Genomic DNA, 19466 nt, shown 5'->3' on the forward strand with positions numbered 1-19466 from the left:
AGTGCTGGCTCAAAGGGCCAAATGGCCTACTCCTGCACCTATCGTCTATTGTCCAAAGACGTACAGGTTTGTAGGTTAATTGTCTTCTGTAAATTGTCCCTAGTGTGTAGATAGTGCTAATGTATGGGGTATCCCTGGTGGGCGTGGGAGGAACTTGGTAAACCCACGCAGGTCACGGGGAGAACGTATAAACTCCATACAGACAGCACCCGTAGTCAGGATCGAACCCGGGTCTCTGGCGCTGTAAGGCAGCAACTCTACTGCTGCGCCACCGTGCCACCCTTATAGAAAAAATCAGAAGCAGGGGTTAAGAGGGAAAGATATATCAGCCGTGGTTGAATGTGTGGCAAGGAACTGCTGATGCTGGTTTAAACCGCACTTGCTTCTCGCTTTCACCCAACAAACAGCTAACAATGTGTCAGGAAGAACTGCAGATGCTGGTTAAAATCGAAGGTAGACACAAAATGCTGGAGTGACCCAGCGGGTCAGGCAGCGTCTATGTAGAGAAGGAATGGGCAGCGTTTCTTGTAATTCCCTCTCTCCAGAGATGCTGCCTCACCCTCGGAGTTACTCCAGCATTTTGTGTCGAACAGCTAACAATGGCCTGTTTCCTTTAACATTGCTACTTTTATGCATATCTTTCATTCACTGTTCTTTATCTCTCCGCATCACCGACTATATCTCTCGTTTGCTTTATCCCTAACCATTGTGTAGGAGGGTCTCGACCTGAATCGTCACCCATTCCTTCTCTCCAGAGATGCTGCCTGACCCCGCTGAGTTACTCCAGCTCTTTGTGTCTCGTCATGTTTGAATGGCGGAGTAGACTCGATGGGCCGAACGGCCCAATTCTGCTCCCATACCTTATGGAGTAGGAGGAAGCACTCAACAATGACGGCAGCTCTTGTAGTGTTGGTCCATTCCAGAGAAGCAGATGCCAGCACACGAACACCTCCATCCTACGTGGCAATGTATTAATGAAAGGTGAGGAGGAACCTCTTTAGTCAGAGGGTGGTGAGTCTGTGGAACTCATTGCCACAGAGGGCTGTGGATATTTTGTCAGGCAGAGTGAGACAAATTCTTGATTAGAGCGGGTGTCAAGTGTGGTGGGGAGAAGGCAGGAAAATGGGATTAGGAGGCAGAGATCAGCCATGATTGAATGGCGGAGTGGACTCGATGGGCCGAATGGCCTAATTCTACTCCTATAACATGTGATTTACTTGGCTGTGCCGTTCTTTGTCGTCAAGTCCCAATTTGGTGTCGACCTGCAGTAGGACTAGGAGTGGGCTCAGAATCCTGGGCTCATTCGCAATTCCCCCCCCCCCCCCATCCCATTGGAAACAATTAGATGAAGCTCATCTATTAAGGGTCACACTGGGCAGGTAGCAATGGCTGAGGAAGTTAGATGTAGGGTTGTGTGATTCTACTTTATTGCTTGCTCGAACTTGTGATGCTGCTGCAAGCAAGATTTTTCTCAACGTATCTCAACGTTCTTGTGTGTAGGACAATAAACATGGCTTGAGTTGACAACTTGATTCAGTGGCTGGTGCAGTCACCACGGACCAAAGGTGAGAAAGGAACCTTTAATCTGTTCCCCGCACTAGGTGCTCGCTGCATCAATCACAACCAACCCTGCAGAAAATGGGGGTAAAGGCGTGCGCAACGTCGCCCTCACCCTGATGGCCACCTTCGTGTGTGGCTGCATCAGGCAGAGGAGCATAGAGCCAATGCACGTGGGCACCAAGTGTCACTACCTGCTGAGGTTCTACCTGTCCCTGGTGTTGCGAAGGATGGGCCTGGCGCAGATGCCACGTAATGTGCCAGTCAGCTGGATATTGCTGCCCCATCTGTTGTTTGTGGAAAGGTTCTTCCGGACCAACACCTTTGACCACAAGTCCATCGGGCAGTGGTCAGCACGGAACATCCTGCAGGCACTGCAGGGAAATGGCTCCATGGATCCGGTGGCGTGGTTCCCAGAGCAGACTGCCCAGCTTGTCTGGCAAAATACCTCATCGCCAGAACTCACCAACAAGCACCAAGACCTGGCTTGGCTGGCGGTGAGGAGAGCCCTCCCAGTCAGACCCTTCCTGCACCATCGGAACCTCACTGCCAGCGCACGCTGACCTCGGGACAGCTGCTATGGAGAGGAGACGGTTGCCCATATCTTTGCAGAGTGTGGATTCGCAAAGAGAGTCTGGAGAAGCATGCAAGGGTCTCTGTCACGGTTTATTCCGAACAGCTCTGTCACAGAGAACTCTGTGATCTACGGACTGTTCCCAGGGACCCATTCAGAGACGGACATCGAGTGCTGCTGGAAGGTCATCAACTCGGTGAAAGACGCTCTTTGGTCGGCCCGAGCGTTGTTCACCGCCCAGCGGAGCGGGATGTCCGTCGGGGAATGTTGCCAACTGGCCCGCTGCAGACTGCAGGAGTACGCGCTGAGGGACGCACTGAAGCTCAGTGCAGCCAACGCCAAGGCTTGGTGGGGGAGGACCACAGACTAGGGTCCTTCCGCTGCTGGACATGGGGGGCAGGGTGGGGTGGAGACGCCCCTCAAAATAATGGGAAGGGATTTCACGCCCGGGGACACCTGAGTGGCAAGGGTGTGGGGTAAAACTGTGTAATGTGTGTAAACAGTATTATACAATAGGTGCAGGGGTAGGCCATTCGGCCCTTCAAGCCAGCACCGCCATTCAATGTGATCATGGCTGATCATCCCCAATCAGTACCCCATTCCTGCCTTCTCCCCATATCCCCTGACTCTGCTATCTTTAAAAGCCCTATCTAGCTCTCTCTTGAAAGTATCCAGAGAACCGGCCTCCTTGAGCAGAGCACAAGCTGCTGGAATAATGCGAATAAGGGTCCAAACCCTTAACAATAGTTTATGTTTCAATAAGATCACCTCTCATCCTTCTAAACTCCAGAGTGTACAAGGATAGTGTTAATGTGCGGGGATCGCTGGTCGGCACGGACTCGGTGGGCCGAAGGGCCTGTTTCTGTGCTGTATCTCTAAACTAGACCTTTTATAAGTCGAGGGATGACATTCACAGTCGGGGAGGGTGGAGTATACCTTTTTTATTGAAAATTCACATAAGGGTAAAAATATCTGCAAAAATAACTCAAAAAATTTGATAGATTAAGGTGAAGCTGGTACACTAGTTTTTTTTAAACATACCATGAAGTTTGTTGCTGAAGCCTGCCCCACTCTGCTGTCGACACTGTACAATTAGACAGCAGGACTTGGACACGAGTCCCTGTCCCTGTCTCATCCTCCTTCTGCCCACAGCCATCTGAATGCTGCACAGTCCCACAAGCCTGCCGCTCAGGCCCATCGGCACGCCGGAAGGCAGGGGAGTGTGAGGGGAGAGGGGTGGGAGCGACCGAGAGAAGGAATGTGGCGCGCTGCCCACCCTCCCCAGCCCACTCCCCTCAGGCCGCTTTCCCACCCGCAACCAAGGCACGGGGCCCGGGGCGAGGTGGTTCAACTGTCCTTGTCTGCGTGCAGGGAGGCGGCCAGCGTTACCGTAGTGATGGGCTGGCCGGCCATGCTGTGCATCTGCATCTTGGCCAGCTTCTTCTGCTCGCACTCCGTGACCAGGCGGTTCAGCTCGGCCGCGCTGTAGCCGATCAGCGTCTTCAGGTCGCACACAAACTTGTAGACAAAGCGCTTCCCCTGGACCTTGCAAATCATGTCCCCGTCGTAGTAATACCTGGGCACGAGAGAGAGGAGAGAGAGGAGAGAGACGGCCACAAAGATCAGACACGGGTTAAATTAAAACGACATCGCTTCACCGCCAGGTCTTGATTAGTACGGGTGTCAGGGGTTATGGGGAGAATGGGGGTCGAGAGGGAGAGATAGATCAACCATGATTTAATGGCAAAGTAAACTTAATGGGCAAAATAGCCGAACTCCGCTCCCAGAACCAAGAACAGCGATGACATCGCCGCTGGAAGACACAGCGTCTACGCTCACTGCCTACGAAGAAAAGTATCCCGACCCAAAAGGCCTCCACGTTCTCCAGATGCTGCAGGAAGGAACTGCAGATGCTGGTTCACACCGAAGATAGACACAAAGTGTTGGAGTAACCCAACGGGTCAGGCAGCACCTCTGGAGAAAAAGGAACAGGTGACATTTCGGGCTGAGACAGTCACCTATTACTTTTTCTCTGGAGATGCTGCCTGACCCAGGTTTTTGCATCTTTCTCCAGATGCTGCCTTGCCCGTTGTGGAAGCCAAAACATCGGCAGCAGGGAGTGGGATTGATACTTGCAGCACCATAACAGGAACACAGCAAACACAGTACTCTTAGATAACATAATACAAGGAATTAGACAATAGACAACAGGTGCAAGAGTAGGCCATTCGGCCCTTCGAGCCAGCACCGCCATTCAATGTGATCATGGCTGATCATCCATAATCAGTACCCCGTTCCTGCCTTCTCCCCATATCCCCTGACTCCGCTATTTTTAAGAGCTCCATCTAGCTCTCTCTTGAAAGCATCCAGAGAACTGGCCTCCACCGCCCTCCGAGGCAGAGAATTCCACAGACTCACAACTCCCTGTGAGAAAAAGTGTTTGCTTGTCTCCGTTCTAAATGGCTTACCCCTTATTCTTGAACTGTGGCCCCTGGTTCTGGACTCCCCCAACATCTGGAACATGTTTCCTGCCGCTAGCGTGTCAAACCCTTAACAATCTTATATGTTTCAATGAGATTCCCTCTCATCCTTCTAAACTCCAGAGTGTACAAGCCCAGCTGCTCCATTCTCTCAGCATATGACAGTCCCGCCATCCCGGGAATTAACCTTGTAAACCTACGCTGCACTCCCTCAATAGCACGAATATCCTTCCTCAAATTAGGGGACCAAAACTGCACACAATACTCCAGGTGTGATCTCACCAGGGCCCTGTACAACTGCAATTGTACAACTGTAATTGTACAATTAATCATAATCATACAAAAATATTAGCCATATATTTTCTGCAACATACGAGGAATTTGATTTGCCATACAGTCATACTTATAAAAAGCAACAGAACACACAAAATACATTTTAACGTAAACATCCACCACAGTGACTCCTCCACATTCCTCACTGTGATGGAAGGCGGTAAAAAGTTCAATCCCTCCCCTCTTTGCTCTCCAGCAGTCGGGGGTCCCTAACCTTCCGTTGATGGTCAGATCGCCAGGCGCGGGGAGCTCGTGCATTGGGGGGGATGTCAGCTCCCCGCGCTGGGCGATCTGACCCCGGGTCGGGACTAGACGAACGCCGTGCGGCTTTTGGAGCTCCCGACGTCGGTCTCTTACCCGAAACTGCGAGCTCCTTGAAGTTAAAGTCCGCAGGCTGCGGTTGGAGCGTCGATCCCAGGCAAGATGGTAAGTCCACGCCCCGCGGTGGGGCTCAAAGTCAATCCCGAGCGAAGCCTCCGGCTCCACGATGTTAGGCCGCAGAGCGACCAGAGATACGACCCGGAAAACAATCGCATCTCCGGCAAGGTAAGAGATTGACAAAAAGTTTCCCCCAACCCCTTTGTATTGTATTGTATTGTATTCAAATTTATTGTCATTGTCTCAGTTAGAGACAACGAAATGAATTTCCCTTACAGGCAGTATCATAAAAATAAAAATAAATAAATAATAATAAATAATAAAACATATTAAAAATAAAATAGAATTTAAAAAAAAGCACAAACACTGAAAGTCCACGACTCAACATAACACAGTGGCACGCCCCACGCCCCACATAAAACAAACCAGAGAACAATAACACAAACTTTTTCAACACACTAAAAATAAGAAAAAAAAGACAAAGAGGACAGACAGACTGTAGGTGAGGCTGCCATTGGAGCGCCACCCGGTGGTTAAAAGTCCTCCCACCAACCAAGACAGTTTCGTTAAGGGCCTGTCCCACTTGGCGATTTTTTCGGCGACTGCCGCCGTCATTGTCTGACGTATGAGGGTCACTGAAAGATTTTGAACATTTCAAAATCCAGCGGCGACAAATGTCGCGACTCTTGAGTAGACACCGCGCGTCAATACGTCGACACGCCGCACCACACCGTGACTTTTTTGGTGACCTGATACGTCAGTCAATGATGCCGGCAGTGGCCGAAAAAAATCGGCAAGTTGGACAGGCACTTTATTCTGTTGCAGTCAACCCAATATGTCGCATATTCATGTCCTCCAGAGAAACTGTCAGACCTGCAGAATTACTAAAGTACTAAAGTGTTTTTAGTTCAAAGACGTACATAGCTGAGGTCAGTGTTCAAGAGCCTGATGGTTATTGTGAAGGAGCTGCTCCTGAACCTGGACGTTACAGTTCACAGGCTCCTGTACCTTCTTCCCGATGGCAGGGGTGAAATGAGTGTGTGGCAAGGGTGGTGTGGGTCTCTGACGATGCTGGCTGCCATTTTGAGGCAGCGACTCCTGTTAGACCCCTTAGATGGTGGAAGTCGGTATCCGTGATGGACTGGGCAGTGTTCACCGCTTTTTGTCGTCTCCTTCGATCCTGGGTGTTCAATTTGCCAGGCCGTGATGCTCACTACTGTACACCAGTAGAAGTTCAAAAGAGTATTTGTCGATGTGTATCTAGGCACAGTGGCGCATCGGTAGAGTTGCTGCCTCACAGCCAAAGACCCGGCTTCCATCCTGATGGGGGGACGGGGGAATGGAGAATCCTTTGGGAACTTGCAAACCCCACACAGACAGCACTGGAGGTTGGGATATAACACAGGTTACTGGAACATTTAGTTTCGCTTGGTTTAGAGATACAGCGCGGAATCAGGCCCTTCGGCCCACCGAGTCCGCGCCGACCAGCGATCCCCGCACATTAACACTACCATGCACCCACTAGGGACAATTTTACATTCATACCAAGCCACTAACCCTACAAACCTGTACGTCTTTGGAGTGTGGGAGCAAACCGAAGATGTTGGTGAAAACCCATGCGGTCACGGGGAGAACGTACAAACTCCATACGGACAGCACCTGTAGTCAGGATCGAGCCCCTTGGAGCGCAGGAGGATGAGGGGTGATCTTATAGAGGTGTATGAGATCATGAGAGGAATAGCCTGGCGCTGTAAGACAGCAACTTTACCCCTGTGCCACCGTGCCTCGGTTGGCCCCTTCCGATGAATGGCCTCAACTTTGGTCCATTCAGTTGGCAGGCTGCTGCAGGGGATGAGTGCGGGGCTCCCAGCTGTTTGAGGTCCATGTTAATGACTCGCAGTGCAACGCATCCAAGCTCGTCAGCGGCACAGAACGAGGCGAGAAAATGAGTGTGAAGAAGTTTTACCAAGATTTTAACGTTGACCTTCTTTGCAACGTGTTTAGAATACAGTTCCGTCACCCATTTTCTGGCACCCTTGCTTCCAGAGCCTTTCTGGATTACCCGGACCAACAGAGGTCACGGCCTCCGAGAGGAGTCCAACGTTGCGACTAGGTCGCCGAAGGGCCGGGATACTGGCCCGCAAAGTCGGCTTTGCATTAACATCAGTTTTTATCTTAATTGAAAGTTTCTATTAATGAGCACTGTGTTTCAAGGCCCGTGATGCTGCTGCAAGTGAGAATGTCATTGTTCCTTTTCGAGATATACAACAATTGAACACACTTTCTCTCTTGGCCAGTTGTGGTCTCATTGAACGAACAGACACGACAGGCCAGGTGGGCAAAACTTCCCACATTTCTCACGGTTCTCTCCTCTTCAAAGGACCCAACACATTGTGCTCATGTTTTCGCACCATGTTATTAGACTGATGTTGTCGTGCTGGAAAGGGTGCAGAGAAGATATACGAGGATGTTGCCAAGACTCAAGGGCCTGAGCTGTAGGGAGAGGTTGAGCAAGCTCGGACTCTATTCCTTGGGGCGCAGTAGGGTGATCTTATAGGAGGTGTACAAGATCATGAGAGGAATAGATCGAGTAAACGCACAGAGTCTCTTGCCCAGAATATGGGAATCGTGAACCAGAGCACAGAGTTTAAAGTGAGGGAGGGAAAGACTTAGTAGGAACCAGAGGGGTAACTTTTTCTTTTACACAAAGGGTGGTGAGTGGATGGGACGAGCTATCAGAGGAGGTAGTTGAGGCAGGGTCTATGGCAACGTTCAAGAAATATTCAGACAGGTACATGGATAGGAGGGATATAGACCAAACGCAGGCAGGTGGGTCTAGTGTACATGGGACATGTTGGTCAATGTGGGGAAGTTGGGTCGGGGTGCCTGTTTCCACACTGTATCATTCTGATGTTATTAGCCGTAAAATTCAAATACCAGTTTTTGGAGCTGATGGAACTTCCTACTCCTTCTACTTAAATCAAAGTCTGTTTCTTTGTCACCCCCTCCCTCTCTTCTCGGGGGGTGGGGGGGGACGTGAATAACATAGCAGATGGACAGTGAACGTCTCGACTCTCAACATCACGTATCCATCTTCTCCAGGGACGCTGCCTGAGCCGCTGAGTAAAGTTACTAGATACAGTGTGGAAACAGCGTCTTTTTCCACGCTGAACAACAGCTCATCCATACACTAGTGGCAATTGGTAGAAGCTGATTAACTGCACAATCTTGCACGTCTTTGGGATGTGGGAGGAAACCGGGGCACCTGGAGAAAACCCACGCGGGTCTGTCATATGCTGAGAGAATGGAGCAGCTGGGCTTGTACACTCTGGAGTTTAGAAGGATGAGAGAGTGTCTCATTGAAACATATAAGATTATTAAGGGTTTGGACACACTAGAGGCAGGAAACATGTTCCTGATGTTGGGGGAGTCCAGAACCAGGGGCCACAGTTTACAAATAATGGGTAAGCCATTTAGAACGGAGACGAGGAAACACTTTTTCACACAGAGAGTTGCGAGTGTGGAATTCCCTGCCTCAGAGGGCGATGGAGGCCGGTTCTCTGGATACTTCAAGAGCTACATAAGGCTCTTAAAGATAGCGGAGTCGGGGGATATGGGGAGAAGGCAGGAACGGGGTACTGATTGTGGATGATCAGCCATGATCACATTGAATGGCTCGAAGGGCCGTATGGCCTACTCCTGCACCTATTGTCTATTGACAACGGGAGAAGGTACAAACTCCGTACGGACAGCACCCATAGTCAGGATGGGTCTCTGGCGCTGCGAGGCAGCAACTCTACCGCTGCGCCACCGTGCCGCCCAGTTACACCAGTGTTTTTGAGTCTTTCCTTGGTAAACCAGCAACTGCAGTTTCTTATTCCTACTATGTAATGTGGAACGTTCCCCGAGAGAAACATGGACATTTGTCAGACACCAATGTCGTTTGCCGATTGAGTCACGCCACGTGTTAGGGGAGGCTGCGGTGACTCCGATTGCACGGATGAGCTGAAAGACAGAATTTTCACAGGAACAGATGGTGCTTGGTGTCTGACTCACTCAAGAATTGCACACTTCCCACAAGGAAAAAGCAAACTCCAGGTAAGCTTGCCAAATAACGGGACGGATTTCTCCTCTAAATCTGCACTGAGACGCTGTTCCAATAATGATAAACCACAACCCCTGGACTCTCTAACTGCGAGACCAACCCACCCCTTCCAGCCTCATCCACACGCTCGCTGAGAAATCAATAGACAATAGGTGCAGGAGTAGGCCATTTGGCCCTTCGAGCCAGCACCGCCATTCAATGTGATCATGGCTGATCATCCCCAAAATCCAAAATCCTTGCCCATCTCAGCTCCTCTTACTGGGCAAGCATTTATTTCTCATGCAGCACATATAGAATAAGAATAAGGGGTCGGTCATTTAGGACTGAGATGAGGAAAAACCTTTTCACCAAAAGAGATGCGAATCTGTGGAATTCTCTGCCACAGAAGGCAGTTGAGGCCAATTCACTGGATGCATTCGGGAAAGAGTTAGATATCGCTCTTAGGGCTAATGGAATCAGGGGATATGGGGGGGGGGGGGGGCGGGGTACTGATTTTGGATGATCAGCCATGATCATATTGAATGGCGGTGCTGGCTCGAAGGGCCGAATGGCCTACTGCACCTGTTTTCTACGTTTCTATATCAGGTGCAGACACGGCCAGGAAATGGCTATTGCTGAGAAGACAGCTGACAACCCAGCAGTATGAATATCGATTCCTCTAACTTCAAGTAACCCTTGCTTTGCCTCTCTCTCCGTCCCTCCCCCATCCTAACTCTCTGACTAGTTCCACTGTCCTGATTAAATATTACTGATCCTGTGCCTCGTTGCCACCTTCCCCCCCAGCTAACAACGAACCATTCCACATTTCCTTATCATCGTCCGCTTTGATCTGTCGTTTTCACACCTTACCCTTTTACCTCCCCTGACTCTCAGTCTGAAGAAGGGTCTCCACCCAAAACGCCACCCATTCCTTCTCTCCAGAGATGCTGCCTGTCCCACTAGTTACTCCAGCTTTTTGTGTCTATCTTCGAAGCAAGCTGGAAGTTTGGCTGCAATTCATCCCTTTGACTCGATAGTTTGTAGCGTTCACTCTCTGGAACCACAGGAGCCGTGACTCGAGCACGGTGACTGATGGAGAGTGCAAGGCCAGAAAGCTGGTTGAGTGCAGAGAAGTGAAAGTATGCTTCAGTGAAGACGAGTTTGTGTTAGGTCTGCTTCACCAGCCAGTACCAGAAAACACCTGCGCTTCAATGAAGGTGCAGAGACAAGGAACTGCAGATGCTGGTTTATACACAAAAAGGACAAAAAATGCTGGAGTAATCCAACAGGTCGGGTGGCATTTCTGAAAAACATGGATCGCTGATGTTTCAGGTCAAGACCCTTCTTTAATTTTGCGATGCAGCGAGTGGCGAGTCTGTGGAATTCTCTGCCTCAGAGGGCGGTGGAGGCGGGTTCTCTGGATACTTTCAAGAGAGAGCTAGATCGGGCTCTTAAAAATAGGGGGTATGGGGAGAAGGCAGGAACGGGGTACTAATTGGGGATGATCAGCCATGATCACATTGAATGGCGGTGCTGGCTCGAAGGGCCGAATGGCCTACTCCTGCACCTATTGTCTATTGAAACAGGCCCTTCGGCCCATTGTGTCAGCGCCGACCAACGATCCCCGCATATTAACAATATCCCACACCCACTACGGACAATTTTATACAAATACCAAGCCAATTAACCCACAAACCTGTACGTCTTTGGAGCGTGGAAGGAAACCGAAAATCTCGGCAAAAATCCACGCCGGTCACGGGGAGAACGTACAAACTACGTACAGACAGCACCCGTAGTCGGGATCGGACCCGGGTCTCCGGCGCTGCAAGGCAGCAACACTACCGCTGCGCCACCGTGATATAGCACAAGTATTTTGTTGTAACTTTAAAACAAATCGGGCAATATTGCAGAGAGAAACCCTGGGGTACAAGTACAGGATTCTCTGAAGATAGCGACACAGGAGTGTTAGTCTTCCCTGGCTGCGGCACAAAGTACAGGAGTCGGGTGGCCACTCTACAAGGGTCGGGTGGTCACTCTACAAGGGTCGGGTGGTCACTACAAGAGTCGGGTGGTCACTCTACAAGAGTCGGGTGGTCACTCTACAAGGGTCGGGTGGTCACTCTACAAGGGTCGGGTGGTCACTCTACAAGGGTCGGGTGGTCACTCTACAAGGGTCGGGTGGTCACTCTACAAGGGTCGGGTGGTCACTCTACAAGGGTCGGGTGGTCACTCTACAAGAGTCGGGTGGTCACTCTACAAGGGTCGGGTGGTCACTCTACAAGGGTCGGGTGGTCACTCTACAAGGGTCGGGTGGTCACTCTACAAGGGTCGGGTGGTCACTCTACAAGGGTCGGGTGGTCACTCTACAAGGGTCGGGTGGTCACTCTACAAGGGTCGGGTGGTCACTCTACAAGAGTCGGGTGGTCACTCTACAAGGGTCGGGTGGTCACTCTACAAGAGTCGGGTGGTCACTCTACAAGGGTCGGGTGGTCACTCTACAAGAGTCGGGTGGTCACTCTACAAGAGTCGGGTGGTCACTCTACAAGGGTCGGGTGGTCACTCTACAAGGGTCGGGTGGTCACTCTACAAGGGTCGGGTGGTCACTCTACAAGAGTCAAGTGGTCACGCTACAGTGGGTACAAAACGGCGGTGGCTTTACTTACCTGAGCGCCCGACTCAGTTTCTCGTAGTTCATGGTGGGCTTGTTCTTGCGCTGACCCCACTTCTGTGCCACGAGCTCAGGCTGGTTCAGCTTGAACTCCCCCTCGTCGCCGACCCACGAAATGCAGTCCCGCGCATCCTTGTCCGTGAGGAGCTCCAGCAGGAATTGCCAGAGCTGGATCTGCCCGTTGTTGCCTGCAGACAGAGCACACACACACACGACCCCATTGCATCAAGTTTCTCCCTCAATGCTGCTCCGGCAGCAGCGCAAACCCCAACCTCGCATTTTTAAGACGCAACAAAAAAATGCTGGAGTGATTCAGCGTCTCTGGAGAAAATGGAACGGGCGACGTTTCGGGTCGAGGCCCTTCTTCTGACTGAAGTTTGAGTCTGAAGAAGTGGTCTCGACCCGAAACGTCACCCGTTCCTTCTCTCCACGATATGCTGCTTGTCCCGCTGAATCACTCCAGCATTTTTGTCCAGGTCTGTCTTCGGTATAAACCAGCGTCAGCGGTTCCTTTCCACACACTTCTTTGCATTTTTAGATACACTTTGCAACTTTGCATGTGGATAATCAACACACTGAGGGTGTTAGGAAGCAGATGAGTAACGGGGAGTGAAGTTAGAAGGCAGTGAATCGCTGGTATTAAACACTCACAGGTTGTACAGGCAAGTGGCTGATTGCATTTAAAGCAGATTAGTTTAGTTTTGAGATGCAGCGTAGAAACAGGCTCTTCGACTCCGCGCCGACCAGCGATCCAACCCGTGCACTAGCACTATCCTACACACACTAGGGACAATTTACAATTTTTAACCAGAGCCAATTAACTTACAAACCTGCATGTCTTCTGAGTGTGGGAGAAAACCGGAGGTGATCGCTGGTTGGCACGCACTCGGTGGGCCGGAGGGCCTGTTTCCACGCTGTCTCTCTAAAGTCTAAAGAGTGGGAGGGACGGTGGCATGGTGGAGCAACGGTAGAGTTGCTGCCTTACAGCGCTCGAGACCCAAGTTCGATCCTGACTACAGGTGCTGTCAACAAAACTTAAACTAAACTAAGAATACCCAGGCCATTAAAACCGACTGTCAATCTCCACTTACAGGTGTCAGAGGCTATGGGGAGAAGGCAGGAGAATGGTTTTAGGAGGGAGAGATAGATCAGCTATGATTGAATGGTGGAGTAGACTGGATGGGCCGAATGGCCTAATTTTACTCCTCTTAAGGGATTGGACAGGTTAGATGTAGGAAAAATGTTCCCGATGTTGGGGGAGTCCAGAACCAGGGGTCACAGTTTAAGAATAAGGGGTAGGCCATTTAGGACTGAGATGGGGAAAAACGTTTTCACCCAGAGAGTTGTGAATCTGTGGATTTCTCTGTCACAGAAGACAGTGGAGGCCAAGTTTCTGGATGCATTCAAAAGAGAGTTAGATATAGCTCCGAGGTAATCAAGGGATATGGGGGGTAAAAGCAAGAACGGGGTACTGATTCTGGATGATCAGCCATGATCATATGGAATGGAGGTGCTGGCTCGAAGGGCCTACTGTCTTTGTTTCTATTCCTTATGACCGTACCTGTCCTGTTCCCTGGAGAGCTTCTGTCTTCACCAGAGATCCGTGGAGCACGTGGGGTTTTGGCAGATTTGGGCGTTCCGGTGAAGACTTTAATGGTGGTGGGAGTTGTCTGCTGCACTGTAGCTGGAATTATTTGGACAGCTGAAAACACAAGAGAACACGAGAAAGCTCAGACACAGTTAAACAGCTGGTGTTTACAAAACCACAGTGCGTGGCTACGCTCGGCTCGGAGAAGAATCCCCGCACTTCACCAACGGAGTCTGTTCCACGCACGGACAGCAGGCTCAGTGAGACGTGTGAAATTCCTCTCGATCCCTGCCCCCAGCGCCATCATGAAACTACCTTCAAGAGTTTAGGAGTAAAGAGGTTCTTCTGCAGTTGTATAGGGCTCTGGTGAGACCACATCTGGAGTATTGTGTCCAGTTTTGGTCTCCTAATTTGAGGAAGGACATCCTTGTGATTGAGGCAGTGCAGCGTAGGTTCACGAGATTGATCCCTGGGATGGCGGGACTGTCATATGAGGAAAGATTGAAAAGACTAGGCTTGTATTCAATGGAGTTTAGAAGGATGAGGGGAGGATCTTGTAGAAACATGTAAAATTATAAAAGGACTGGACAAGCTAGATGCAGGAAAAATGTTCCCAATGTTGGGCAAGTCCAGAACCAGGGGCCACAGTCTTAGAATAAAGGGGAGGCCATTTAAGACTGAGGTGAAAAAAAACTTTTTCACACAGAGAGTTGTGAATTTGTGGAATTCCCTGCCACAGAGGGCAGTGGAGGCCAAATCACTGGAGACCCGGGTTCGATTACGACTACGGGTGCTGTCTGTATGGAGTTTGCACGTTCTCCCTGTGACCTGGGTTTTCTCTGAGACCTCCAGTTTCCTCCCACACTCCAAAGACATAGGTGTATGTAGGTAAATTGGTTTGGGAAAATGTTAAAAAAGTGGCCCTTGTGTGTGCGTGATAGTCTTAATGTTCAGGGATCGCTGGACGGCGTGGGCCCAGCGGGCCGAAGGGCCCGTTTCCGCACTGTATCCCTAAACTAAACTTACTCGTGGCCAGTGTTCAACGTGGGCCCCAAATCTGACAAGTGTGTCCCAACAAAAATAAAATAAATTCCTCTTATTAAAAAAAAACATGCCACAGGAAGCGATCTAAGCAACAATGAATCTTTAACACAGAAATAGCTGGTTGGTGTAGGAAGGAACTGCAGATGTGGGTCTAAACTGAAGATAGGCACAAAATGCCGGAGTAACTCAGCGTGATAGGCAGCATCTCTGAAGAGAAGGAATGGGTGACGTTTTTGGTCGAGACCCTTCTTCAGATTGTCAGGAGAGTGGGCGGTACATAGATAAGGAAGTGCAAGGTGTGAAAGCAGGACAAAGGGAATGCCGATCAAGGAAAATGTAGAATAACTCATTGGCAACACTGAAGGCTTCAGCTCGAGACATCGGCCTGGAGAATCGGAATTGAATGCCTGTGGAAAGTAATATGCAGAGAATACAAAAATATGTCCAAGGTAGGCACAGAGCGCAGGAGTACCTCAGCGGGTCAGGCAGCATCGCTGAAGAAAAAGAACGGCTGACGTTTTGGGTCGGGAACCTTCTTCAGACTGAAAGGAGGGGGAAGAATAAGCGGATGCAAGAAGTCAGTGGGTGGTGAATCTGTGGAATCCTTTGCCACAGAAGGCTGCAGAGGCCAAGTCAGTGGATATTTTTACGGCAGAGATAGATAGATTCTTGATTGGTACGGGTGTCAGGGGTTATGGGGAGAAGGCAGGGGAGAGAGGTTAGGAGGGGAGAGATAGATCAGCCATGATTGAATGGCGGAGTAGTCTCGATGGGCCGAGTGGCCTAATTCTACTCCTATCACTTATGACCCGATCCACTCATTGTTGGCGAAGGAAGGTGTGATCTCAAAAGGGCTAAATGGTTGCCAACTGTGGAACTGGTTAAATGTTTGGGGTTGAGAGGTGGGGGGGGGAAGAGGTTGCCTACCTGTTGGTGGAATAACCAGAGAAGGAAACCAAGAACCAAAGCAACCAGAGACAGAGAGGGGTTATTTTGACACAAGTACTCACGTTGGTCAATTGTAACAGTCGCTATTTCACCCGTGTGTTCTTGGCTCGCCAACACATCTGCGGGGCAGGAACAAGCAAGAGTTAATTAACTTGGCAAACATCAAATCCGTCCACACTCCAAATCCTTACCGACATCCTGCCATAGAAAAGTACCTCGGTACACATGACGATGAACTAAACTCAGCCAATAGCCCGCGACAAAAAGCTTTTTACTGGACCTCAGTACACGTGACAACAAACTAACGGAAGATGCAAGATGGACCCGTTTTCACCCGTCCACCACTGTCAATTTATTTCTCCCTGCAGCTTTGAGTAGACAACTGATTGTGAAGCTCGCCGATATAAATGTAGTCGCCTCCCCGGGTTAACGCTGCTGTTAATGCCAAAGATCCTATAGCGGAGCAAGATAGACCACTCCTTCTAAATGCAATGGGCTGACGTGTAGTATGCAATGGAGCGGAATGTGGGCCTTTTTTTCCATCCATTTCAGTAACTTGACCCGACCCGGCTAGCAGTGTAATCAGCATTGACAGTCTGTGTTAATAAATTATAATTCTGATTTCCCCCAAATAACTTTTATTTTTACGAGGATGTTTCCATAACCGGCTTCCGTCTCCGCACTAGTATCCTATGGGATCTTTGGTGCGGAGACGGAAGCCGGTTATGGAAATGGGGCCGAAAATTACCCATGAATCTGCCCATGACTGTACTACGTCTTTTTCGTCGAGTGGGCTATCTTGCTCCGCTGTAGGATCTTTGGTTAATGCTGCCTCATTATTACTGCAGCCGGGGGGGAGGGGGGAGGGGAATCTACCCAGTCCTTCTGTCTAATGCGGTGCTATGATAGCTCGGCACCAGATCACGTTAGAACAGGCCCTTCGGCCCACAGCGTCAGTGCTGAGCAGGACGCCAATACCATCACTCATCTACCGGCACATGATCCATATCCCTCCATTCCCTGCTTATCCATGCGCCTATCCAAAAGTGTTTTAGATGCCACTAACGCATCCGCTTCAACCACCATGTCCTTTTAGGAAGGAGATGAGAATTTTTTATTTTTTTTTAAGTCAGAGGGTGGTGAATCAGTGGGATTATTTGCCACAGAAGGCTGTGGAGGCCACGCCAGTGGATATTTTTAAGGCAGAGATAGATAGATTCTTGGTAGACAAAAGTGCTGGTGAAACTCAGCGGGTGCAGCAGCATCTATGGAGCGAAGGAAATAGGCAACGTTTCGGGTCGAAACGTTGCCTATTTCCTTCGCTCCATAGATGCTGCTGCACCCGCTGAGTTTCACCAGCACTTTTGTCTACCATCGATTTTCCAGCATCTGCAGTTCCTTCTTAAACAATAGATAGATTCTTGATTAGTACGGGTGTCAGAGGTTATGGGGGGAAGGCAGGAGAATGGGGTTAGGAGGGAGAGAGAGATCTACCATGATTGAATGGCGGAGTGGACATGATGGGCCAAATGGCCTAATTCTACACCCATCATTCATGACCAACCCTGGAAGTGATTCCAGGCACTCACCTCCTGGTGTAAAATAATTTGCCCTCCACCTCTCCTTTAAACTTTGTACCTCCCACCTTAAACATATGCTCTCTAATATTTGATTTTCCCATTCTGAGAAATAGGTTTTGCCTCTCAATTTTTAGATACTTCTATCAGATACTCGACTGTTCACCACCATACTCTTTGGGCAACTACTCACGACCATACAGGCGTCACCATGTCGCGAGGCCACGCCTGTATGGGCGTGAGTAGTCGCCCAAAGAGTCGTACCTTTTTCTGGTCGCCGCTGGATTTTCAACACGTTGAAAATTGTCGGCAGCCTGCTGCAACTATGACAGGTGCCAGCAAGTCGCCAAAACAAAAATTGTGTAAGTGGGACAGGCCCTGAATGCTCCTTAATCCAGGCATCATTCTGGTAGATGGAAACCATATTTATTCATTTGACTGCTGCGTGCTATTTCGGTTCATAGATACAGCACAGACACAGGCCCTCTAACCCACCTAGTCGGAAGAAGGGTCGCGACTCGAAACGTCACCCATTCCTTCTCTCCAGAGATGCTGTCTGTCCCGCTGAGTTACTGCAGCTTTTTGTCAATCTTAGGTTTGTAGATTAATTGGCTTCTGTAAAGTTGTAAATTGTCCCCAGTGTTTGGATAGCGTTAGTGCACGTTGTGATCGCTGGTCGGTGTGGACTCGGTGGGCCGAAGGGTCTGTTTTTCACTGCATCTTTAGTTTTTTTTGGTTTTAGAAATACAGAGCGGAAACAGGCCCTTTCGGCCCACCGGGTCCGCGCCGACCAGCGATCCTCGCACATCAACACTATCCTACACCCACTAGGGACAATTTTTGCATTCACCAAGCCAATTAACCTACATACCAGCACGTCTTTGGAGTGTGGAAGGAAAACAAAGATCTCGGAGAAAACCCAGGCAGGTCACGGGGAGAACGTACGAACTCCGTACAGACAGCACCCGTAGTCGGGATCGAACCCGGGTCTCTGGCGCTGAAAGTGCTGTAAGACAGCGAGTCTACCGCTGCGCCACTGGGCCCAGAGTCATAGTCACACAGTGTGGAAACAGGCCCTTCGTCCCAACTAGCACCTGTAGTCAGGATTGAACCCGGGTCTCTGGCGCTGTTAGGCAGTAGCTCTACCGCTGCGCCATCCTTATTGACCGGGATAGTCGCTGATCATAGAGCCAAACCACAGCCGCTGGCGTGGACCAGACGGTGGTCTCCGGCGCTGCGTGCGCTGTAAGGCAGCAACTCTACCACTGCGCCACCGTGCCGCCCACACTAAACTAATCTGCGTTAACTGCAATTAGTCACTTGCCTGTGCAACCTGTGGCCGGTTAATTCCAGCAATTCGCCTCCTGTTCCTGCACTGTATTTCTAAAGTCTAAACACACGTTACACTCTGTTTTACTCACATTTCCTCAGCAACTCCAAGTGGCTCCACAAGATTTCTCCCTTTGGTACTCGCAGCAGGAATTCTTCCTGGCTGAGGGAACACAGGTCCTTGCCCAACATGGACAGATCCTTCACGTCGACATCGAGCATGACAAACTCCTTCATCACCCACACGGCCCAGTGTAACACCTGGTCCACTGACCATTGAATTGGATCTAGAGTAGAAAAATGAAGACCACTTGGTCAAAACCATTCTTTAAGGGGAAAAATACTAGATGGCTGGATTAGAGGGTACTAACTACAGACATGGATTATTTTCACTGGCTCCGGCCTGTGGCATCCTGAAGCCGCGCTCTCCGGTAGGAAAGTGCCGATTCGGGACCTCCAAGCCGCGGAGTGTGTTCGACCGTCCCGACGTCGGAGTTTCGATCACCCCGACGAGAGGGCCTGTACATCGGGCTGTCCGTAGTGGCGACCACGAGGGTTTATGGCCCCGACCACTGGTGAACAATGGAGGAGGACTGACTGAACTATGTTGCCTTCCACCACAGTGAAGAATGCTGTGGTGGATGTTTGTGTTAAATCTTATTGTGTATCGTGTGTTCTTTTCAAGTGTATCGCTGCTGGCAAATTCATTTCACTGCACCTTTGGGTGCATGTGACGAATAAAATTGACTTTGACTTTGAGATTGTGATTGTGGGGATTGAGAGCTTTTAGAAGTATATAAAATTGTGAGAGGCATAGAACGGGTAGATATTCAGAACTTATTTCCCAGGATCATATACTAGAGGGCACAGCTTTGAGGGGAGAGGGGCAACGTTTAAAAGGGATGT

At 50.0% G+C, this 19466-nt stretch overlaps 1 protein-coding gene across 4 annotated transcripts in view; it reads right to left on the reverse strand.

The window, feature by feature from the left end:
• Window positions 1-3057: 3057 nt before the first annotated feature.
• gabpa (GA binding protein transcription factor subunit alpha) overlaps window positions 3058-19466 on the reverse strand; it is a 48197-nt gene continuing 31788 nt past the window's right edge. For all 4 annotated transcript variants that reach the window (XM_033032396.1, XM_033032398.1, XM_033032394.1 and 1 more), the window contains 5 exons: window positions 18653-18847; window positions 15717-15773; window positions 13636-13776; window positions 12070-12262; window positions 3058-3707 (listed from right to left, as the gene is read on the reverse strand). In XM_033032396.1, coding sequence (XP_032888287.1) covers window positions 3479-3707; window positions 12070-12262; window positions 13636-13776; window positions 15717-15773; window positions 18653-18847 — 815 coding nt within the window. In that variant the 3' untranslated portion in view covers window positions 3058-3478. The remainder of the gene's footprint in view (window positions 3708-12069; window positions 12263-13635; window positions 13777-15716; window positions 15774-18652; window positions 18848-19466) is intronic.

This window comes from Amblyraja radiata, chromosome 14 (genome assembly GCF_010909765.2).
Source record: "Amblyraja radiata isolate CabotCenter1 chromosome 14, sAmbRad1.1.pri, whole genome shotgun sequence".
In the NCBI taxonomy this organism is placed as follows: Eukaryota; Metazoa; Chordata; class Chondrichthyes; order Rajiformes; family Rajidae; genus Amblyraja; species Amblyraja radiata.